This window comes from Prinia subflava, chromosome 4 (assembly GCF_021018805.1).
Source record: "Prinia subflava isolate CZ2003 ecotype Zambia chromosome 4, Cam_Psub_1.2, whole genome shotgun sequence".
Taxonomy (NCBI): Eukaryota; Metazoa; Chordata; class Aves; order Passeriformes; family Cisticolidae; genus Prinia; species Prinia subflava.
In genome coordinates this window covers 49580315-49603287 of record NC_086250.1, presented here as the reverse complement: position 1 = coordinate 49603287, position 22973 = coordinate 49580315, and the positions used below count along the sequence as shown (strand labels likewise).

Here is a 22973-nt window from a genome sequence, read left to right as displayed (position 1 = left end):
AAAGCTGCTGTATGCTGAATCTTCCTTTTTTTTTTTAAATGCCTCTTTGATGCTGGAATTGCCAGAGGCTTATCAAATGACAACAGGCCAGAGGGATGGGTGAAAAACGCTCAGATAACGTTTGACTTCCCAGCAGCAGGGATGTTACATGGGTTACACATCATCTGCTCCGAAAGTAATTTGTCTTCTCCAGCATGGGGTTGAGAGAAAGGAGGGGCCAGAAAATAAACTATCAAAGTAGATGGGTAGGAAAAATAAGGAATTTCAAGATAAAGACATAACTGCCCAATTCAGACCAGCTAACTACGTAAGTTACTGCTGGTTCAGTACAGCACTGGCACACCACCTTAGCGAGTGCAGCACCCAAAGCAAAGTCCACCCAACAGTGACAATCTCCCAGCGAACTTGCACTCTTATTATTTATTACCGTTCAGAAAAAGTAGCTGAGATCTAAATCTCACCAGAAACACAATGCTGGTTAACATAAATGCGTGAGTACAATACGAGCAGTGCAAGCAGCTGCAGACAGTGCTCGAAGCCCCGAGGGGCGGCGCTGGGCGCTCCCCGCGGGCGCCCCCGGCCGAGCCGCCCCCGGGGCAGGGCGAGGGGGCAGACGGCCACAGCCTACCTGTGGTTAAATTGTCATTGATCTTCAGCGGCACCCGCAAGATGTACACCAGGAAGAGCATGATGAAGAACCACAGCGTCCAGAGGTAAGTCCAGGACCAGACGATACAAGACTTGAGCTGTTCCAAAAAGCCCGTCCCAGCTTCAGCCATGTTTTTTGGAGAAAAGAAAAAAAAAAGGGGGGGAGGACGGACGGACGGACGGCGGAGTGTGGGGGGAAAGCAACCCAAACGCTGCTGCTCTCCGCTGCCACGAGCTCCCAGCGTGTGTCTGTGGGAGGGTTCACCCCATCCGCCCGGCCGGGCCGCCTGTCCCCGCCCGCCGCACGCACCGCCCGCCCGCCGGCCGCTGCGGGTGCCCCGGGGCGCTGCCGCCTCTGCCGCCTCTGCCCCCGCCCGCCGCCGCGCCCGCCGCGCCTCGGCGAGGGCTGGCCCGCTAAAATGGACTCCTGCGAGCTCCCCTCGGCCCAGCGGGTGGGGACGTGCTGCGGTGGCAGCGCCGGACCTGCCCCCAGCCGCGCTCGGCCGCGCCCCGCGGCTCGGCCCCTGCGCTCGGCGCCCGGCCCTGCCCGCGCCGCCCCGCCGCGGGCACGGCGGAGCTGCGGGGCTCGGCGGCGGGGCGGCAGCAGAACCGGGCACGGGGGCAGAAAGGCCGAGCAGCTTCCCCCCTGCCCTCCCCCCGTCTGTATGATCTTGAACAATGATTCCTGGCGGCGATTTCACCGCGCAACAGGACTTTAAGCCTAAAAAAGGGCTCGCGCAAGATGTTTTTTTGGTGTTGGCTCGTCTGAGCTTCTTGCTGGGATAACAAAACAGGCATGGAAGTCCCTGCGTGCGTGTGTCGCTGTGCCCAGCGGTCCTGAACTGCAGAACTCCTCCTTGGAAGATAACTTGTGTGGCGCTATGATAAATGGGTGGGAAGGGACCCATATCTAGCTCCAAACCCCTGCCAAGGGCAGGGGAGGCACCCGCTAGGTATGTGTCTCATTCAAGTAGTGTCAGTAAAGCATCAGCTTCAAGTCATTGAATTGTGCTCTTGAGAAATACATTTTGCCTCTTCCATGAATGAGGTATTATTCATGAAACAACGTTTGACAGTAGAATGTGATGAAAATTCAGGTCGGTAAACACGGCTGATCCCTGTTTTTTTTTTTGCTGTCACATAGCTTACGATCATTTAGTAAATACGCACCACATACTGCAGTTTGTTTGGATCTCTCTCCTGTGTTTCCACAGTCTGTATCCAGTGGGATAACACTCTCTAGCATCTTGAAGAGGTGCAATTTATAAAGTATTACCAAAAGAACAAAAACTCCTTGAAATTTTTTCCAACTGGTAATAACCACTCCAACCTGAGATTTGCTAGTCTGCCAGAGAAATAGTCATCACAGAGAAAAGCATAGTAGCTTTCCCAGAATGTTTACAATACCCAAAGGCATTAAACCAAAATAAATCTGGAGCTGTACAAATTGGTACCCTCTCATGGTAGCAGAGGCACAAAATTTGCTCTTCCAGACTGCTGCAGGAGTTGAAGCTGGCTGTGTCTTCTGCATTTGATGGGGATAGAATCTTCTGATTAAGGGACCACGGTCTCCATATAAGAATATTGGTGCTGGACTGACAGACGTTTTTCTTGCCAATAAATCACAAAACTTCTAAAATTAGAATATACAGATTAACTGCGTAAAAGGTCATTTGTAGTTTAATTACATACCAAAGAAAACCACATTTCAAAATATTCAGCTTCCTCTTCCAGTTATAATAGGAAAAAATTCTTAAAACATTAGGTCACATCTGAAAAACGTCAACTTTATTCAGTCATATTTCAATCATGCAGTTATTTATAAATAAAAATATTTCTCTCACATTTTCTCATGTATTAGCAAAAAGACCAAGGCAGTAAGCAACTCTTCACTTTTATAAGTTTTCTTCTACATATTCTAATTTTCAGTATATTAGTTCTTATCTTAAAAAACTATGACCAATTTCTTTCATGTATGAAAGATAGAAAGAGTGTATAGAGCTTTTCCAAAGTTTCTTATTATAAACAACTTTTCATTCTATTGTCTTTTATTGAAAGACAGGAGTGAATTGTGTTGGTTCCTCCAGCTCTGCTCTCTTTTTATTTCTTGTATTACTAGAAGATCAAAACACTATGAACTGTGCCCACTTAAAGCACAGTTGTTAATTTTATGCCTTCCTTCCTCTAAGCACCACTGCTTCTTCTTCCCCTGAAATTACAGAAGTTATTACTGCTTTGCAGTAATGTTAAGCATTTCACTTCCAGATCTTCAGTTTTTTTACAGTGAGCATAAAGTGTTTAAAAAACCAAGGATTTCTCACTGGGTGCTATACAAAGAAAAAACCAACAAAAAACCCAAACAAGCAAACACAATAGCAAAAAACAAACCACAATAGTGGCACAAACCAAACCAGAAAAACAACCAAAAAAATCCAAACAAAACCACCAACATCCCCCTCAAAAAACCCCCAAAACAACCCAACAGAAAACCCAAATAACCCCCCCCCCAAAACAAAGGAAATAAAAAGCATGTGTCCAAATCCAAATGTTTGTGTGAGGTGACAAGCAATCATGTGGATTACATACCTTGACTCATGACTAGCTTTGTGATTCATACGACAAATTACATTTCTGCTGTTCGTATTAAAGGAGCACCTAAGCTGACATTCAAGGCAAGTTCACTGTTCAGGCTCTATTTAACACAAATTATCTCTTGTCTCTCAGTTCTGTTTGAATGAAATTCCGAGTAAATACAAAGCCTTGAAATAAGCATTTCACAAGCCAGAAGCAAACTGTTTGGTACTATGAAGACACCATTTTGAGTTTCATCTGGCTTGAGGCACTCATTTGCTAAGTCAAGAGATGACAGAATACAGCTGAAGTGAATCACTGGACAAAAATAATTTTGAAAATATATTTTACCTTTCTGCTAAGATTTTCCACTCAATTATCTCACTTGTTTGGGGTTTTCTCACAAAAGGTCTCAGTTCCTACCTCAAAATAATACCTGTAAGTGCAAACATGGCTAATTTGTTTGCCATAAACCCAGTTCAGAGTTTATAATTTCTCATATGACTGTTGATGACTTTGCTAAATGAAATCAGGAAGCAGAAGCGATAACAGTTACTAAACATGAGGTACAGTGAAGTTTTGTTTCTTTTCAAAAGAAAGACATTTTCTTGAGCTTAGGCCCTGGCAAATAAGAAAGAATAGATGGGGCCACTGTGCAGCAAGAGTCCAGTTTGAAAATTTTGCCCACCCAATCTTTGTATGGCTCCAAAGTAGTCCAAGTTCCAAAGTAGTGAGGTTTTTAATGTTTGGGTGTTTTAGTAAACCTTTAAATATATTCTGTCTGATAATTTCAGAGATCAGAATGAGAGTCCCATAATGTGCAACCTTCTTGGAACCTGGCTATAAAATAAGATTGCATTGGGGTCTTGGCAGCCAAAATATGGCCAGGCACACTAGTCAAGGACATTCAGCAAGGGCAGAAATGAGACCTACATGAGCGCCACATATATATATATGAGCACTGGGAAACACTGTCAGCTTTGTTCAAAGGAGCCAGTCCATCCCCCTGACCTTCAGCTGTTGTCTCATTAGCAACTGAATCCCATTAAGCAGCATTATGCCCAACACTTTTAAATCTAGTTATATGTTAAACAACAGCGTACGTACCTATGCATGCCTATGTCCAGATGTGAATTTACATCCACATAAATACATATGCATGTAGTGCTCCTATTGAGTGTATCAGGTGCATATTAAATGATATCAGGGTTGAACTGGAGATGGCAGTATAAGCTGGATCCGCAGTGGCTGAGAAGCAGTGTGCCAATGAGAGTGAAAGCACTGGAGGAGAGTTCATGGGATCCCGTACACAGCACTTTTCAGACATACCAAAGTCTGCATAAAATGCCTTAATCACATACCAAAAATTTGTTTTCAATTAAAGTACACACAATCCTTAGTCACAATCCAGAGAACTGAAAATACGCCAAGAAACACTGAAATAAAAATTTGTGCTTAATTTACAATTTAATCTATGTATTTTTATTAAAACAAAGATGTTGCAAAAATATGCAACTACAAACTTCTGAACAGTGTGCTCAGGCTGAAGTTTCTGTTCCCCATTCTAAAAGTGGGATATTACAGTATTACAGGAATAATCTTCAGCTTAAGGACAGTAGTATTTAAAAACATGCCATCAATACTAATGAGGAAAAGTCAAAAATGCCTTGAGCACCACTTGTCAAAAAGCTTAAAAAGATTGTCTCCCTTATTAACAAAATGTTGTCCATGGCTATGGGTACTCTTCCAGAAAACAGAGTGCTGTATAACGTGTCAGGGTAGTTGCATGGGAAGGAGGAAAGCATGCCTGAAAGTTGTTTTAATATCTTTACTGGCAAAATATTCAACCAACCCGCTGCCCTAATTGCAAGACAAGTAAAAAAACGCAGGTTAGAACTGGCTCAGTTAAGAATCAGATGTCAGTGCAAAGAGAGGGCAAAGGAAGGTGTTGGTAAATAGCTAGTGCAACTCAGAGCAGTGTTTCAGTATTTTTGGGTAGTGTTCAAAATAATTCATAACCAGAAAGAAAGCCCCAATCAAATTTGAAAAAAAAAAAACCACCAAAAAAAAACCCAACCAAAAAAACCCAAAAAAACCCAAATCTGTTTTCTTCTGCTGCTTTTTTGCCTAATTTTTTTCCTCTAAAAATGAGATGGGAATTTCACCGACTGTCAGCACACTTAGGCATCAAGGTGGGCAAGTGCCCCACCCCAAATACACACATTTGATAAAACGAATTGTTTGGGGTTATTTTAAATCCATGGAAATATCCCCCAGGAGCACTTAGGATTTTTTTGTGGACATACACATTCATTGAGGCATTTTATTAAGCTCTGTAAAAGGTGGTGGAGCAAGACACGTCAGTATTTGTACAAGATGATACGTGCTCAGGATTCCTAAGGGAATCATGCGAGCTGCGAGGTTGGCCCCTGGTCAGAAGAGCTCCACAAGTCAGGATCTGGCATCTGCATCCACACGTGTTCTGTACGTCACAGGAGGCTGTGGGAGAAGCAGGGAGGCAGAGACAGATGGCCAAAAGCCCGGAGGGAACCAGCACTGATTTCTCTGTCCCTTACTGAGGTCGAGGAAAAGGACAAAAGCTCTGCTCCCCACATCCATGCCTTGGACTGAAGCCAACCTGTACTTTTTTTTAAGGAGATGCATTTGTGGGACATGTAGAAGACATGGCCTCTTTTCACTGATTGGTATCTTGACCTTTTTCTTTTAAGGAAAAATATGTTCAGCATGATCTTCAGTTTAGTGAGTGTTGATATTATATTTAATGAAAAGACATTTTAAAGTGAGAAAAAGGTCTCAGCTCCTCCCATCTGAAATCTGCAATTAGCAAAGTGTAGCTTATTTTTCCTCTAGCATTTGCAACATGACATCTTTACCTGCTATGCATTGGTAGAAGCACAGAAATCCACTGGCAGTTACATTTTAATTAATCTCCAGAAATTCAGAGGAAGGAAACCGAGCAGTCACAGTGCTGGATCATGTATAGGTAATTATTGCTGCTTGAGGCTGGCAATGATTACAGAGGACAAGAACAGCTCTGCCTGTAGGCAGGAAGGCATTGAGCAAGCCATGGAAGTAGGTAGCATTTAAATGGCATGTCATTTACTCATAGCTAGATTTGGCTGCCAAGCCAAATCTTATTAAACCTTTGCAAAATCAAGAACCAAAAGATCGTTTTGCCTTGTCTGATGCAATTCTTTTATCTTTGCTTGCTTGTCTTCTGTCTTCACCCCCATTCAGTATACCACTGCTGAGAAAACCATCCTCATAGAGCCTCTTCTGCTTGCCCTCTCCACAGATGAAGGTCCCTATGAGCTTGTCTGTAAATTTAGGCTACAGAACAGTTGTCTGTCTTACATATTGGCTTCATCATAGCCTACTTTCTTCCCTCCTTTGCTCTTCAGTTTTGCTTGTTCTGTTGTTGCTGGGTCACAGCCTTCTTTCTCCTGCATTCAGCAGTCATTCTTCAGATCCGAATACCTTTCTCACATCCTTAATTCAGTCCATCCTGCCTCCCCTTTTAGTAGTGATGCAATCACTGTACCACATGACATTTAAGAAACCCTTGTCAATGACCCTGATGTTAAGGAGAAAGAGAGTACTGGAAAGGAAAAATCATGATGGCCATTTCTCAAGTAAGAGCCTCCTGGCTGCAAAAGTGACATTTCAGAGCAAGCCCTTGTCTTTAAAATATTCTTGTTCAGTTAGAAGGATGTGACAGACCCTGCAGCTTGTCTCAGGCCCTGTGTGGGCAGGTGATGGGTCCAGAAAAGAGAAAATGAAGCTTGCTACTAGTCCAGAGCCCAGGGTTGTCCAACAACATAAAACAAAGCTTAGTGTTAATTGTTGTTGCCAGTGGCATGTCTTGTATTGAAGTGAGATGCTCATATTCATTACCTGAAAGAATTTCAAGAAGCAATTTCATGGAATATCATATCATAGAATTTGGGTTGGAAGGGTCCTTAAACATAACCTAGTTCCAACCCATTCTACCTTCCACTAGATCAGGATGCTGACAGCACTCTTCAACTTGGCCTTGAACACTGCCAGGAAGGGGGGCATCCACACTTCTTTGGGCAACCTCTTCCAGTGCCTCACCACCCTCACAGTAAAGAATTTCTTCCTAATATCTAATCTAATCACTAATTTTACTGATTTCACAGTAGGCTTTCCTGCCCCTCTTAATCTCAATAGTTTGTATGTCTTTTCTCCTACATTTTTCAAGTAAAATGTGTTTTCTTTGGCCAAACTCAGGCCTAGGTGAAATCTATGCTTTTATGTAACAATTTTGTAGTTCAGCCTCCTTCTGATTGTGAAGAGCACAGAAGGGTAAGGTGATGAAGGCATCTGGTTGAGATGATTTTCTTCCTTCTCACACCTGCTCCTGTTGGTAAGCACAATATAAAAATTACTTTCTCTGTTATAAATTACTGCTGGCTGGTTGCCTACTTATCTCACCATACAGCTCTGAATTTACTGCACAGCCAAGTGTGATTGGACAGCCTCAGCCAAGACTATCACAGATGTAGGAGTGAGGGGGTGCCTGCAGCCCTGGCATTTCTCACATAATCCCACCCCACTTGCTGAGAACAAGATACTCCAAGCAGCAGTGGATACCTGCAGTGCCATTATTCAGTACATATCCCTGGCTCCATTTACTACTTACATTTATTACTGAAATCTGCTATAGATACAGTATTACTCATTCCCTGATAGTTGCTTTCATGACACTTGCCACTACAGTACCATAGACTGTGTATGGACTTTGTCCATATTCTCTTTTGCAATCAGAAGGCTGTGATGGAGAAGGAGGAAGACTAAATATGATCACTAACATGGGATCTTAGGTATCATGGATACTCATAACATCATATTTGTTGAACTCCAGTTTGACATCGGTTTGAAAGAGCAAGTGCTTCTATAAATCTGGGCTTCTCTGGGCTTGCATACAGGTAGTTCTCAGAGTAGCCTTCAATTCCTTCCTTTCTCCATGTACCCGGTCCTTCCCAGACATCATCCCTTAGAAACAAGACTTATTTCATTCCTGCTTCTGCTATTCAGCCGTTTTCAGAAAGGAAGACAATGCTTTCTTTGGCTTCCTCCATTGCTTTTAGTAGAGATACTTTTGTATTTTTCCTGCCCGCTTACCCCCCAGAAAATCAGCTGTTAGGTCTTTTCTATCATGAGATACAGACTATTCCCCAAGTCTTTATCTTTTCTATTTTACACTTTTATCTTCTGCACTTGAGATTGAAAATCCTTAGGAATGCCTCTCCTAAAGGCTATCCCAAGTCTGCTCTGGCTAATTGGTTTTAATGGCATACCTTCCTCTTGGTTGTTCCAACAGAAATGTTTCTGTTCCCATCTTGGTTCCCGACAAACGCCTGATGGATGCTAATTTACATTTGACTCCAGTCTTGGCTCACTTCACTTTCCGTTTAGACACCATTAGTGCAGGTAAAGAAACCAGTTTGTCTTCTTCATGCTGCTGACTGAATCAGTTGCTCTGCATGGCAGCAGGGAAGATGAACAGGATGAAAACCTTGGGCAAGCAGGGAGCTTGACCCATACAGTTCTGTTCTGTTCTGCTCAGCATTTCCTAACCTTGCTGGCAAGGCTCAAATAGCTGTATTGAAGGGGCTTTTCCTTACCACCCTCTGTCAGCAGCTACAACCTGGGTAGCAACTGCACTATGTCCGAATGGACCTTACCAGCTGGGTAAGGTGGCTGGATTTATTCCTTGGGAAATGACAACTGGCACACTCCCCTCACTTCTTCATTTACATTCAGGTGGAGTAACTCTGGCCATGTGAACTGCTGCTAGGACTGCAAGGCACACTGTTTCCAGCTGAAAGAGCTAAGGAGAGGTAGACAAGTTCTTAAAGGGAAGATGATGGCTCACCAAGTTTAGTAATGAACTGGGAAAAGACACATACGAATTACTGATTAACAATTCTGTTGCACCCAGAGAATCAGCCATGTAGAAACCTCTTCCTTGCAGCAAAGCCTTGGAACAGGAGCAGCATTTCAATTCTTCATGAGCATATGGCAATTATTTTCTTAGCAGCATCTCTAAGGTCTAGCTTTTTGCAGTTGAACTGGCTTCTGGCACCAAGGACAGCTAAAGAACCTTTCATACTCACTGCATACCTACAGGAACTTTAAACAGGCTCTTGAATGACTCACACTTTTCTGATACTCTAGAAGTAATTCCGGCTAGCTTGGTGCAGGAGATCTGCCCCTACACACATTGAGACATATGGAAAGTGCTTGCATGGATGTTACACCAGCTATCATCCCGTTTTCAGCAGGTGAGATGCACCTCAGAGCTTCTCAGCTGACTGATCACTAATTCCTTTTCCTTTCCATAGAAAAAAAGGTAGGAAAGCAGTATATCAAGTCTTTCCTAGCACAAAGCAGGGGGGTGAATTTCACCTCCTCAGTTTTAACTGAAATCAGTACCTACTAGAAAAGAAATTGCCTGTTGTTGGCACAATATTCTGCATAACAAGGATTCAGCTCATTGCTCTGGAAAAGTTCACAGCAGCCCATCTTTTCATGCCAAGATGCTCTCAGTTCAGAACCATGTGCTGGCTGGTCCACATTATTAAGATACAGATGGTCTCATTTTTATACACTCCCAGTACCTACTTTGTCAGTAGAGAAGGATAATATCAGGCATGCATACCTAGCAGTGCCTGGTTGGTTTTATCTCCTTAGTTTAGTATGGGTTTTAAAATTCCTATTAGCTGACAAAAATAATACTAGAGAATATTATTCCAATCAAGATCAGATTCCAGCAAAAGGAAATCCAAGTACCAGCTTAACATCATTCTAGCCTGCAGTATGACCAGGGCTGAAATGAACAATACCCAGAGAAAAACTAGCATCTCAAAATGAGCAGAAACCAAAAAGCAGGATGTAAGGAAATTAAAAGTATTGGATTTCATGTAGAAATTGGAGTTGTAGTAGTCAATCTTTAATTAAACAGCTACAGTCTAGAGACAATCTTCAAATACATAAAGTATGTTGCAAAGAGAATGGGAAAAAGCCTTTCTTTGTGCCCACAGCTAAGATAAAAAACGTCAAGATCTGGCAAATGGTAGATTTATCTTTTCCTACTGTCTACCTTAATACTAGTAATACCAAAACCTACAAGAACTTGGGAGAGGAAGGATAATCTTTAGCAATTTATTTCAGAGCAGACAAGTCTGACCTGCCACATACAGTTGAGATGCAGCTGATGGTGTCACAGTCTGGAAAAAAAAAACCCAAGATAAGCTTTTGCATTTCATTCAAGGATTTCTAACACCACTGTTTTTCAGAAACCTTCCAACTGAATATTCAGCTGTGGAATCCATAATCAAAACTGCGTTTAAGCTAATCGTTTTTGCCACCTATTGTTCCTGTTGTTACAGTGAAGTTAAAGGCTTGCAAAGCTTACCAGTTTTACAGCATCTGAAAGCTGGTTTGACAATCACATGTCATGTAAAAGGAAAGAATAAAGCAGATTTTTCTTCCTGCTACTGAGTTTAAAACTGCTAATGGCTCCTGAAAGCTCCAATTTCTACTGCAGTATGCATGCAGATATTAACCTTGTGTCACAGCAAAGTTGAAAATGTATATATTTTTAACTCTGTTCCTATTTTGAATATTGATTTATTTAGTAATTACATTGCTTCATTTCCAAGTCTGTTTCCCTAATTTCCAAATTATGTGGAAGTTATTCCTGCATGGTTAGACCCAGGTCACTGTCCGAATAGCAGGTTACTGACAGAAGGGCCACCAGGGGATTTGGGGCAGCAGCCTTAGCTGTGCCTGGTTAAGACAGACTGTGCCACGACAGGGAGAACAGCTCAGTCAACACTTGCAGCGTGTGCCCAGCCAGGTGCGCAGCAGAGGCTGCAGCTCACAGGCACTGTTCAGTGCAGCCTTGGGCTCTGAGTGCTGTGCCAGCCTCCATCAACCCCGTGGTCCTGGAGTGCAGCTTTAGCTGAAGTGACCCTTTCCTCAGAGCTGCAGCATCAGGCTCTTTGTCACAGGCTGAGCAGGAACTGTGCCTGAATGGAAACACATGGCACTTTTCTTCCTAAAGAAAAATCATAACTGATTGCAGTATTGTACCTTTTATCCTCCTACTGACACGTCTTGTGTTACAACTGGATGTGCTGCCTCACCTGGGAAAGGCAGCATGAGAGCATTCCATGCTAGCAATTCCAAATTCCGGGGCTAATCTGTGGGCCCCTTGCTGTACAGTTTAATCTTCTGGCACCTTCACAGCACAGCATCAATTTAAATGATTTCGCCTTCGGGCCTCTAACTTTTAGTATCCAGGCTCTGCAACAGATGCAACACCACCACCCACCACCCAAGAAAGCTGGTACACTGGCAGGAAGGCTGCTGGAGCAGCCACAAAGAAACACTTTCCATCCACAGCAGCCCAAGAGAATAAAAGGTAAGTATTTTTCCTGCACTCAGGGGCTTGTGGCTGTAATTTTCAATTAGGTTCATAAACACCTGATCTGTAAAAGAGGAGATAGTCTTGTTTTCTTTTAGCCAGTTATAAGAACATTGGCTCCAGGGAAGGTGAATTCCTTCTTTACCTCAGGGGACTTAAAACTCAGTTCTCTGTTAGAAGAAAGTGCCTTAGGTTCCAGCTACACCACGAGCACACTGCTGTACTGTAATAGCCAAGGCCTCTGGGGGACTTCTACTTCCTAAGAAAGAGATGGTGAGCATGTTTTTCTGAATCCCTCTTCCCAATGCTGCTTGTCTTGTATTCACAGCAAAGCTGCAGCTCAGCCTTCTATATTATTAAGTACATTCTGAAATAATCTTGAAGGGTAACTCAAACTGAGATGCATACTGGTAAGCTACTTATTAAAGGAAGTACTTTAATTTCTTTCACTGATGCCTAAAACAATTGTAGTCAGTGTACACTTGACATTGAAAATTATTAAGGACATTCAAAGGCAAAACTGAAATTACTACAAATCATTATAGGCATACGGTGGTATCCTCCCAAACCATCCAATCAACTACAATATACCTACTTTAGCAGGTATATTTACAACCCATAAGCTGGAAGTTGTTTCTGATCTGACATTATGTCAGACTACAGCTAGCCAGGCAAAAAAGTCCCGACCGTGCTCCTCTTGACTGAAGAGGAACAAACCTGACAGATATGCTCCTGCACAACTTTATCGATTTGAAAAGATGCACAGTAAAGTCTAAATGTATCCTTTAAGACAATGATTATCACTCTGACCCTTTTTTCTCATGAGCACGTGGCTAACATGCTAAGGAATACCTGTTACAGATAAGCAAGTCACAGTAACAGAAGAAAATACTGCTAATAAGAGATTCTACCAAGTACTAAACATTCATTTTCACAGAAGGAGTAAAGTGCATATTCACAGTTCCTTTCTTTTAGCTGTAAAAGAAAAAAAATACTTTTTTAGTTAAAATCTGATGCAAATTTTCCCCTTAAAATAAAAGAGTCCAGAGTTGACACTGTCACACAAAAATTGACACTTCAAGGTTATGAACAAACTAAGTTTAATCTAAACCTAGTTTACAATTGCATCAGATGAAGAACAGTTTCAGTCTTTCCAGTCAACAAATGCAGTAGAAGCTATGTCTGTGCCAGCAAGTAATTCAATACGATAAGAGTGAATCCACAGAATCGAACAGTTGATGAAATTTCTATACCTACAGTATTTACAGTCTGGAAATGTAAAGGTCCAGGTTTGTCTGAAGCTCCAGACATGCTCAACACATAGGTATGCATGTAGGTACGTACATAGGTACGTGGCTGCCTGAAAGAAACCACTGCTATGGACTCAGGTCAGCATTCAGAGCTGGAGGGCACCTGGTGCACACCCAGAGCCCAGATCCCACTTCTGAGTTCTCCAAAAGGAAGTGAACTCAAGAGCACCAAAACAGCTTTGACAGCCAAACCATTCTGTGGGACGTGGGCATGAGAGAGGGATTTCCAAACTGCACAAACTAAACTGCTGCCACAGATGTGGCTGGAGACATCCTCTAAAGAGAACATACCTCTTAGGATGTTCAGCCTCACACAATGCTTTTAACCCTGGCTGAATCACCATTTCCTAATGAACTGTGTTGCAGTGTTCCCAGTGGAGCCAGATGGCCAGGGTTGTCATCAGCACGCAGAGCAGTAAGCAGCAGTAGCAATGTAATCAAAATTACAATGATTTTAAAGTTTCATTCTACCCACGGCATGAGTTTTAAGACAGACATACAAAAAGGGGCTGCTCAGGAGAACCTGAAAGCAGAACTGCCACTCCCATTGCAGCTGTTCACAAAGAACAGCTGCGTACTTGCAGAAGTTAAAAATTCCTTCGTATAAAGGGGGCACTAAGATAACTTAGATGTAATACATTTCAAAACCACAAGCATTTTACAAGTCCATTTTACAAGCCATAATGTCTATTACATCAAGATTCAACAATACAAAGCTTGTCTTTATATTTAAAAATAGGATATAAACAAATAGTAGTTCACATTAAGACAAATGCCACAGCAAAATTTCTCAGAGAAAGTGCTTTACCTACAGGAAATACCCTAAAGCCTACCAAGCAAGCTCAAAAATTCTCCAATTTAGAAGTGGTAGGGATAGAAGCAAAAAAACCTTGCTAGAAATCAAGAACTCCAAATGTGCCATGTACCTCAGCTGATAGTCTGGTTAGCTTCATCTGGGGTGTCATTACCCCTAAATATGGTAGAGCACACCATTTTGAAAAAGTAACAGAATAGCTGATTTACTTAAAAATGGCTTTATTGAAGCTATAACTTAAGAAATTTTATATTCAAGGTGTAAAGTTGTCTCTCAGACTAAATATTAACACAAGAAAAAACATAAGTAATATAGATGTACTTATGTTATCCAACTGGTAGAATTAAATCTGAAGGAAGCAATTCTTTCAAGATAAGGAATTAAGACTATCACAGGACTGAATAAACAGAGGGAAATACAGTAATAGAGTACTTCACAGTAAAATACCTCTTTATTAGGAATATATTTAAAACTAGCTCTTTATTTCAGGTAAGAAAAATAGCATTCTGACTTTTAGTCAGTGCTGATTCTGGTATGTGCAACATTCTAAACAGCTAGAAAAAATTATTTGCACCGTTGTTGCCCATTGACAATTCCCCTAACTGTACATTCACTGCCTTTTTTAACCTTGTTCTTAAATATGTTGGAAGAAATTCTTCAGTAGGGTTTGTATTTAGATCTTGTTCAAGACTGACAGACTGACTTGACAGTGACTCAGCATTTGTTATTAGCTCACATGCAGCTTTTATGAGCTAATCTGAAAAGAACAACATGGTTCAGGAGCTGAACTACAAAGAATTGAGAGGGCAACTATCCAGGAAGACTGCGGTAGAACAAATCCCACTCTTCTACTATACAGTTTAATACTGTAAAGTAGCAGCAGTTTCAAGAACTTCTACACCTCTGTATAAGAGAGCACTGAAGAACAGAATATTGGGGTATTGCTATTAAAATTCAAACATCAAACGAACTCATATATAGATTTTAATATTCAGTACAAGTCTATACTCTCTTGCTAAGCTGTAACTTGAAAGTTTAAGGTAATTAGATCATGCTGTAAACAAAGACATAAAACATTTGTGTAAGCTTTACTGCTTTAGGAGTATGTATAAACACCTGCCTTCTAAAAAATAAAAAAGCTGTTTCATTTTCCATCACGAGCGTATAGGTAGGTTATATATTGTAAAACAAGTTTTTATCCAATTAAAAATGAAATCTATGCATTTCATGGAAGTGTTATACAGCATTTATAATGAAGTCTGTTTTTAGATACTTGATATCCATTTTCAAAATTAGATATATCAGACAGGGAAAGAATTCTCTAGACAAATGTATTAATTTTTTGTCTTGGAATTTCTTCTATCCTAGCCAATATGAAGCTAAAAGACACCTGTTTTAAGTAGACTTCCATATGCAATGTTTTTTGAATGCAGATGAAAACAATGATACTACAATCCCTAAATACACAAGTTTGTGGCTGTTTTAAGCAGAATTTTAAAAACATTTAGAAACACCAAAAACAGGCTATAACAGGAAGCAATCTGATACTCAAATAAATAGAAAATTTGCGTTTTAATGTTACACTGAATTTTAGTACATTTCAATCCAAGAAAAAATAAACAGACGTAGTAATGAGTACAGGATGATATATATTACAATATGCCTTATTATAATACATTTACGATAAAAAAACTGGAGGGCAGATGGAGTTTGAGATCATAATTGTCAGAACAAACCATTAAATGCATTTCTGGAGTAAGTAATTTTATTTAATTTCAAAACCTTAAAACAGCATTAGACCTTGGCCTTTTCTTTAAAAAAAATAATTAGCTATCATGGGGCTAGCAAGTACGTGTTCTAGGTTTAAATGATACAGAAAATACTTTTCCCAATTTTACATACAATGAAAGGACAGATGATTTCAAAAACAGTACCTATGGCTAACTCCATGTTGACCTTGATCTAGAAATGCATGTTACTGATCTCCACAAGGAATCCAGCAAATTTTGCAATTTGTCCATTTCACATGAAAGTAAGAGGAAGGGTTATCTTATGCAAAAATATTTTTTCCGACTGTTCTTAATGTGTAATTGAAAACTAAAGGCATGGTCTCTTCATTATAAAAAAATAAAGGTACAACGGAAACTCTAAAGGAAGATATTCAGCTATAGTGAAGTTGCAACCCTCTGAAAGGAAGGAAAAAGAAAAGAAGTCAATTAGCTAAGCTTTGTGCTCTAACCAAACTACTTACAGTGATTTCAATGGCGAAAGCCCATGCTGACTGGGTGATTTGACAGTTCCAAATATTTTTTCGTAATAATTTTTATTAGCATACAAGGACACTAAAACGATCCAGTCATGCAATGTTCACTTTAAGCATTCTGCATCTCTTTTCCAATCTTATAGCTAAGGATCTTGTTCCAGTCAATCTTGGTGCGGGTAACTGGCAGCTGTCGACGTAAGGCCTTGAAGGTAGTGTCCGACATAGTCTGATAGTTCTCACTGATAGCAGTCTGTCAAACACAAAGTCAGACAAACAGACACCTCAAGGACAGAACTAGGATGCCACATAAACATTCAATGGCTCAGCGGCCTGCTATCTCCTCACAGGCTTCACTGAAACATGTTGCATTGAAATAGTATTTAATGAAGGAAAGCTGCTAGATACAGATTGAGACTATGTGAAGAAAATGAGTGAGATATGTAATAAACCTGGCCATAGCCAAGGTGTTCCTGCAAACCACAGTGTAGTTAATTAGCAGCATGAATAAAATGTTTGATCAGAGTTAGCTCATACATCATTAATTCTAGACAGAAAAGCATTCCACTGTTTTGCCAGTGAGGATGCTAAAGTCAGTCCACATCAGTTTGAACTTCAATATAATGCATACTATGGATACTTCAAAGTTTTTATTAAAGAGTATTTCTTCCACACTGACAGAACACAGCGTATGACATTTACCTTATGCTCAAGGTTCTGCAGAGGATATCTAGAACAGTTAGACTTTTCTAACTTTGAAGTGGCTTATTGAAAGAGGTAATGCCTATAGTCATACTTAGCTTTCAGAGTAGCCTCTGAACAGAATCTGTACAACAATTACACTTAGGGAATGCACTAATGCTTTCTGACATCAGAACTGCTGGCATTTAATCATGCAAGGAACTTTCCCGCTCTCAAAAAATTACTTTTGTGGTAATGTTAGGCAGGTGAGCACAATGACCAGGAGGTATGAAAAGGCAAGACAGAGTTAGCAGCATGTGATCTATTTCTATGGAGCTGCATTATCTTGCTAGTTATAGCATATTAGCTTTGGTTACGTATATGGCAATGCTGTAAATATGAGTAAGAATACAGTATTTGTTTCAACATACCTGATACTCGTTTTCTGCAGCCTCTACAATTTTTATAAATTCTTTTGCTGTCTGGGCTTCATTCTAGGAAAAAAAGCACTGGAATCAGGTCTGACATACAGCATAATTCTAGGACCAGTTGGATTATGTTTTTCCTGTAGTTGTGAGTGATGTCAAGTTGACTCGATGAGAACATCTGACCGTTCAGTGGCTAAACCAAAACTGAAATTCATCAAAAAGGCATATCCCATATGATGATGATGATGTTAGAAAAATAAAATCAAATTGTAACAAGCATAAAGAGTAAAGCTCATTAACATATTTTATGATAAGATATGATAAGAAGACATATGGAACAGATCAGCATTTGGAAAAATGACAGTGCCCACCCATGTCTCTAAAAACATGCAAAGTACAGATAACAACATTATCAATGCTATATTTCCAGTACAAATTTGAGAAAACTTCAAGAACTTCAGCTAACCCAGAAGTTATACTAGAATATAACCAAGAAACCAAACCAGATTTTTTTACCACTAAACATTCTGAAACTGGAGACTAAGCTAACGAAAACACTAGACTTTATGTATCTGGTATTCCAAAATTATCCCTAAATACATTTTGCAAAAATGAGGGTGCAAATTTCATCCTGATTGATAAGGATGAGGTCAGAAAAGACACTGTTCAAGGATGCAAGTGGGTGGGGTTTTTTTTAAATAAAATACACCCCATCACTCAATCTGGAGGCATATTTGCTGAAGTGCTTAAAAGAAGTCTCCAGCAGGAAGTCGGAGTTCATGAATTTCCAAACTTCCAATTAGCATTGGAGACATTCAGAGTGCTTTTGCAGAAGCTTCTGAAAGTCAGGAGTGTTCTTGTCCCACGTAATCTCTCATTCCTGTAAAGGCAAAGACTTGGAGAAAAGTCTGACAGCTTCAACTGTAACTGGTTCGAAGTTTCAGTGAAACTGCACCCTAACAGCTGTGAAAGTGCTCTTGGACACTGCAGGAGACTTGAAGGAGGAGGCAGAGAGCAAACAAATGAACAAATGAAAAGGTTTTGACTTTCCAGTGAACTGAGGAGATTCTTTCAAAGGATCTGCTAATGAAAGGAAAAAATCAGAGGTATGACATCTTACTTGTCTCAGAGGAAAACAAGGGATAAGAAAATAACCTTCAGCAAAATTATTCACAGCTCTAGCAACAAGAGAACTCTTCAGTCATTTATTTCTGCTGTGCCTGTTAATGGTTTTAAAATGGGTTCTCCGACAAACAATAAAAAAGAGGAGTCATTGAGGCTCCTTTTCATCTACCTACCATTTCTTCTGTGTGAAATAAGAACTTGTACAGCTTCTGCCCTCTATGAAGCTCACAGCCAAGGTTAAAAACCAGCAGCATACTTGCTTTTGTTTTACCTAAGTTATGTAAAAGATGTTTTCCTACTCATCAGTCTGCTGCTGCTGCTTTACTGAATTGCAAAACAGGATTAAGTTTCTTCCCAACAGTAAGTGAAGCAAAAGCTATTGACAGGAGAACTGCATGCTCATAACCTTCCCTGAAGCAACTCTTATTTGCATGAACGACTAAATAGATCCCTTTGCTCTGGAGAGTCAGAAGTAATTTTACGTCTACAGCTCCAAAGGTGTTATCAGTTGGCACCACATTCCTCCATTTTTTATGGTGCTATTGCAACTAAAAAGCCAACAAGCCTTGCTTTATATTAACAAACAATGTTCCTTATTGATGAATTCAGCTATTGAGCCAAATTGGCCACTGCTAGTCATTATCACTAAAATACTCTGACTGTTCACTTTCACAATTTCTCTTTGCCAGCTTAATCTCACTGTCTTAAATTTTATTAAAAAACACTCCAACAGAAAATCTTGCCATTTATAAATGCTGTTATAGACATTTCAGAAGTAGTAGCTGTTTCTGGTGGAACATTATCAATCCTTAAAAGATACATCTGGTACTATTTCCAACCAATTTTTATTTCTATTCTTTGCTCCTCACTACTATAATAATCCATTCAGCAAGAAGTTGAAGAAAATGATGATTTAAATAAGAAGTGTGTTATGATTCTCAAGTTGAAGCATCTCTGAAAGGGCTTTTTGTACAGAACAAGATACTAAGCACCAGTTAGAGACAGAGAAAATGAAAGAATACCCACTGCTGCTTCTCAGTTGGTACCATTTGTTTACTGTTTCAGCATACTGGTCTTCGTCCAGTTGGCAAAGGAGGCAATCTCCTAGAGACTGTACTACTAAAGTCAGTTGTTTTAACTCAAACCTCCTTTGAAATCAAAAATTAATTATAGGAGTCATTCTGCAGACTGAAGTTTAAATACAACGGAAGTGCAGGAAGACTGACAACAAGCTAATTAAAGCTTTAAAATCAATGTTAATGGTGCTTATATAAGCCACATGCAAGCACACATTAATTTTGGTTTTTATTTTTTTTTAAAAAACTCTAGCTCCATGTTAGGTAGAAGTAGTAAATATTACATATAAAATATCTGTAAATATCTGAACATTAATTCCCATACATGTAGAAGAACAAACTTCTCAAAACTTCTGAGCTTTTTTTAAGCTTGCTTCTATTTTTAAATTAAAAAGTCACTTCAATGTACCCACTAAGGTCTTTAAAGGTCACTTACAGACACTATTAGAGAATCTTGAATGTCTTTATGGCTCACAAGCTGAACGTTACCATCTTCATAATAGTGAACCTACAGAAAATTAAACAAATAACCTTATATTAAGTTTCAGAGATCAACAACATGCAGGAAAATCAAAGTGTTATTTATCATAGTAAGAAACTTATAAAAATCAGTCAAAACCACATACACAATGCTACAGAACAAAAGCAAATAGGAAAACCAAAATAATGCAGGATTCACTATTTTTGAGCAGAAATACTGAAGAGTCTACTCTGGAAACATCATTTGTGTTGATGTGCCTCAAGCAGTATTTCAAGCAAAGAAGTTTAGGTTTTGGTTAACATCATGAAGATGACACCACCTTATTTATGTGACCTCACTAGAAACTCTTGAAATGACTAGACTATACCGTTCTAAGTGGTGAATATATATTTAAAATCAGAATAGTTTTGGGAAGGTTTCAGGATACTGTGAAGCTTTTCTTCAGCAAGTTGTCCCAGTTTTCTAGGGACAGTGCAATGTTAAGCTTCCCTTTCTAGCTCTGTCTGGGTTTGGTATTTTCCTCTATTAGATATGTCTCATAACAAAAGCAGGTATTTCTCTAAACAAAGCAGGTTTGGATAAGGTTAGATAGCAAAGCAGAGTGAAATTATTTATTCTTGAAATGTTGTATCTACAAAACAGCTTCCCTGACTATTTTGCAGGAGAACACTAAAACTCTACCCAAGCTAACTTTAGTACTTTTAAATACACCTGGGACAGACATGAAAATGTTTAGTTTCTAATAAAACTGTTGGAAAACTTAAAAATCAGGAAGCATATATAAAACTACATGTGATCATTAACAGTAATTGATAAAGAAGCTATGCAGGTCATTGACATTAAATAAGCATCTTTGAAGATTTTTTTACAAGTTTTATATAGTCAAGATAGTCAACATAGCTGATGTTATGAGAAAACGAAACATTTGTGTCTCACCCAATTAGACATCATAATTTTGAGATTAATGCAAAATAGTATAATTTCCTATAAATTATGATGAAATGTGCAAAAGACCCTCAACTTTATAAATAACAGAAAAAACATGACGCACAGTAAGACAGACGTAATACCACACAAAGGAAAGGTTTCCTAGATGAGTAAAACATTATTTCCTATGATTCATCTTAAATGATTATTTTGCTTATTGTCAAATTCTTGTTTTGGAATTCATTTCCTAAAAGATGAGAAGTATTTACTCAGTGCACAATTCTAAGAACTCCCAATGAAGCAGCAGAACCCAAAGAAATGAAGTGTTCCCCCTTGTCCATCACGATTCACTGCAGAGAGCCCAAACCTCCCCTGTGCTCTGAGGCCAATACCAGCACAAACATCTGTGTAACTGAGTCACATTCTTGGCAAACACTCAACCTAAAAGCTTAGCACAGATGGAGTCAAATCTAATTCTGGGATGGGTTATATCTAGAACAAAATATGAGAAGTAACTGTTCTGTACTATACCTCACTGCTGACATCCTTCTAGAATGCTAGGTCTGGGTTCAGAAGACTACAAGAAGGAGGATGTTTATGAACAGAACCTCTTGGAAAGGTTAACTAAGGAGGGATGAGAATAACAAATTATCTAAGAGATAAAATTAGTAAGCAGTACACTTATCATTGTTTTCCATGCACAGTTGGAGCATGTTAAATACCACAGGGACTTGGTTTTAGTAAAAGGCTCTGCTGTTGCTTTTCCCCTTACATATAATTAAAAAAAATTAAACAGAAGAGATTGTGACAATTGAAAATCTCCTACATCAGAATCAACAGAATTTAGGAAAAAAGGAAGAAATTGTGCAAATGATCTCAAAAATACTGAAGATACCTGAAGATAGCAGGTGAGGTGATGCTGCAATTTCCCCCATCTTAATAATAAAAGGTCTTATCAGAAACAGAGCAATAGTGTATTGCTGTCAAAGATTTTGCAAACAACACTGAAATTTCAGTACTCTATACTAATGCTGTAGAGACACCGTTTTCTAGAAAAATATTTTGCTCCTTAAAAAAAATTTAAAGTGCTTTTTTGTTTGTTCATTTTGTGAAGAGGGAGCATTCCCACAAACACTGAATAAATTGTACACAATTTCTAAAAATTTAAAACTGAGTTCAAAATTCTTTGGTGAAACAAGTAGTTTCTACACAAGCAAAAAAGTAGAACTTTTCATCACTCTCCAGAACACACACTTCAATGAATAATGACTTCATTAGTTATGTAAAATAGTACTAAATGACAAAATCATCTGGTGCCAAAATGGAAAAGCTGATTAGAATAGTTCAGAGTATTTTTTTGGCTGCTGCCATAACCTTTCCAAGAATTAGGTGGACACCTGCTTCTTTGTCCTGGAAAACCTCTTGAAGACATTTAACCAAAAGCACATGCTGTGGAGAAAATGCCTGCTTTGCTGCAAGTTGGATTTAAGTGACAAAGTCTTGAGTAACTTCTCTAGAAGTTACTTAAGGTGCTGCTTACCATGACTGTTGTGATCTGACAACTCAGTAATGGCTGTTCACATTTTGACTATCATTCCAAATTTTGGCACCAGCATGGGAAAGCAGACTCAGGGTCCCCTTGCTTGGGTGAATCTGAACACAGCTACCACCCAAAATAACATCCTAGCCTCAGGCTAGAAAAACATTGCTTTGCATCTTCCTTCTGCAGTCATCACTGAGCAGTAAGGACAAGCAAAACTCATGGGGGCACAAAAACAGGAAGAAAAAGAAAATTGACACTGTCTTGTAAAAAAACAAACAAACAAACAAAAAGGTACACAGAAAGTCAGACTGCACTAAATTTCTAGTCCCCGATCCCAGAACTGTTTCAATAAACTGCTGCAATGTATGTGTACACATTCCAGGGAACTAATCCAGGAAGTTGAGTCTCCAAGCCTTTTATTCCCTTCCTTTGGTCTCAAGACTTCTGCCTGCTTGGAATTCGTCCTTTCTGAATGCCCTAAAGCCAACAGGAAAGCCAAATTCTGAATGAAGAAGAAACAGATTCAAAAATTTCTGATGGTGGAATTGGTGAAACCAAAGGTTTCTCCCTTTCTGAACAATACAATAACATTTAAAAAAAACCCTATTATCAGTTAAAATGAAAAAAAAAATC

General features: G+C 39.6%; 2 protein-coding genes and 1 long non-coding RNA gene across 4 annotated transcripts in view; 1 reads left to right on the top strand and 2 right to left on the bottom strand.

The window, feature by feature from the left end:
* The window catches only part of ST7 (suppression of tumorigenicity 7), a 142003-nt gene extending 140798 nt beyond the window's left edge, over positions 1-1205 (bottom strand). The window contains exon 1 of one of the 2 annotated variants that reach the window (XR_010080286.1): positions 629-1205. Coding sequence is in view for 1 of the 2 variants with exons in the window: in XM_063396720.1 (XP_063252790.1) it covers positions 629-779 (151 nt within the window). In the remaining variant the exon portion in view is untranslated. The remainder of the gene's footprint in view (positions 1-628) is intronic. The other variant, XM_063396720.1, reaches the window with a different exon arrangement.
* LOC134550238 (uncharacterized) overlaps positions 561-22973 on the top strand; it is a 43502-nt gene continuing 21089 nt past the window's right edge. The window contains exons 1-2 of the long non-coding RNA XR_010080290.1: positions 561-713; positions 11565-11692. This is a non-coding gene — a long non-coding RNA (uncharacterized LOC134550238). The remainder of the gene's footprint in view (positions 714-11564; positions 11693-22973) is intronic.
* CAPZA2 (capping actin protein of muscle Z-line subunit alpha 2) overlaps positions 15373-22973 on the bottom strand; it is a 29488-nt gene continuing 21887 nt past the window's right edge. The window contains exons 8-10 of the mRNA XM_063396722.1: positions 19826-19897; positions 17192-17254; positions 15373-16332 (exon numbers count right to left, since the gene is read on the bottom strand). Coding sequence (XP_063252792.1) covers positions 16192-16332; positions 17192-17254; positions 19826-19897 — 276 coding nt within the window. The 3' untranslated portion in view covers positions 15373-16191. The remainder of the gene's footprint in view (positions 16333-17191; positions 17255-19825; positions 19898-22973) is intronic.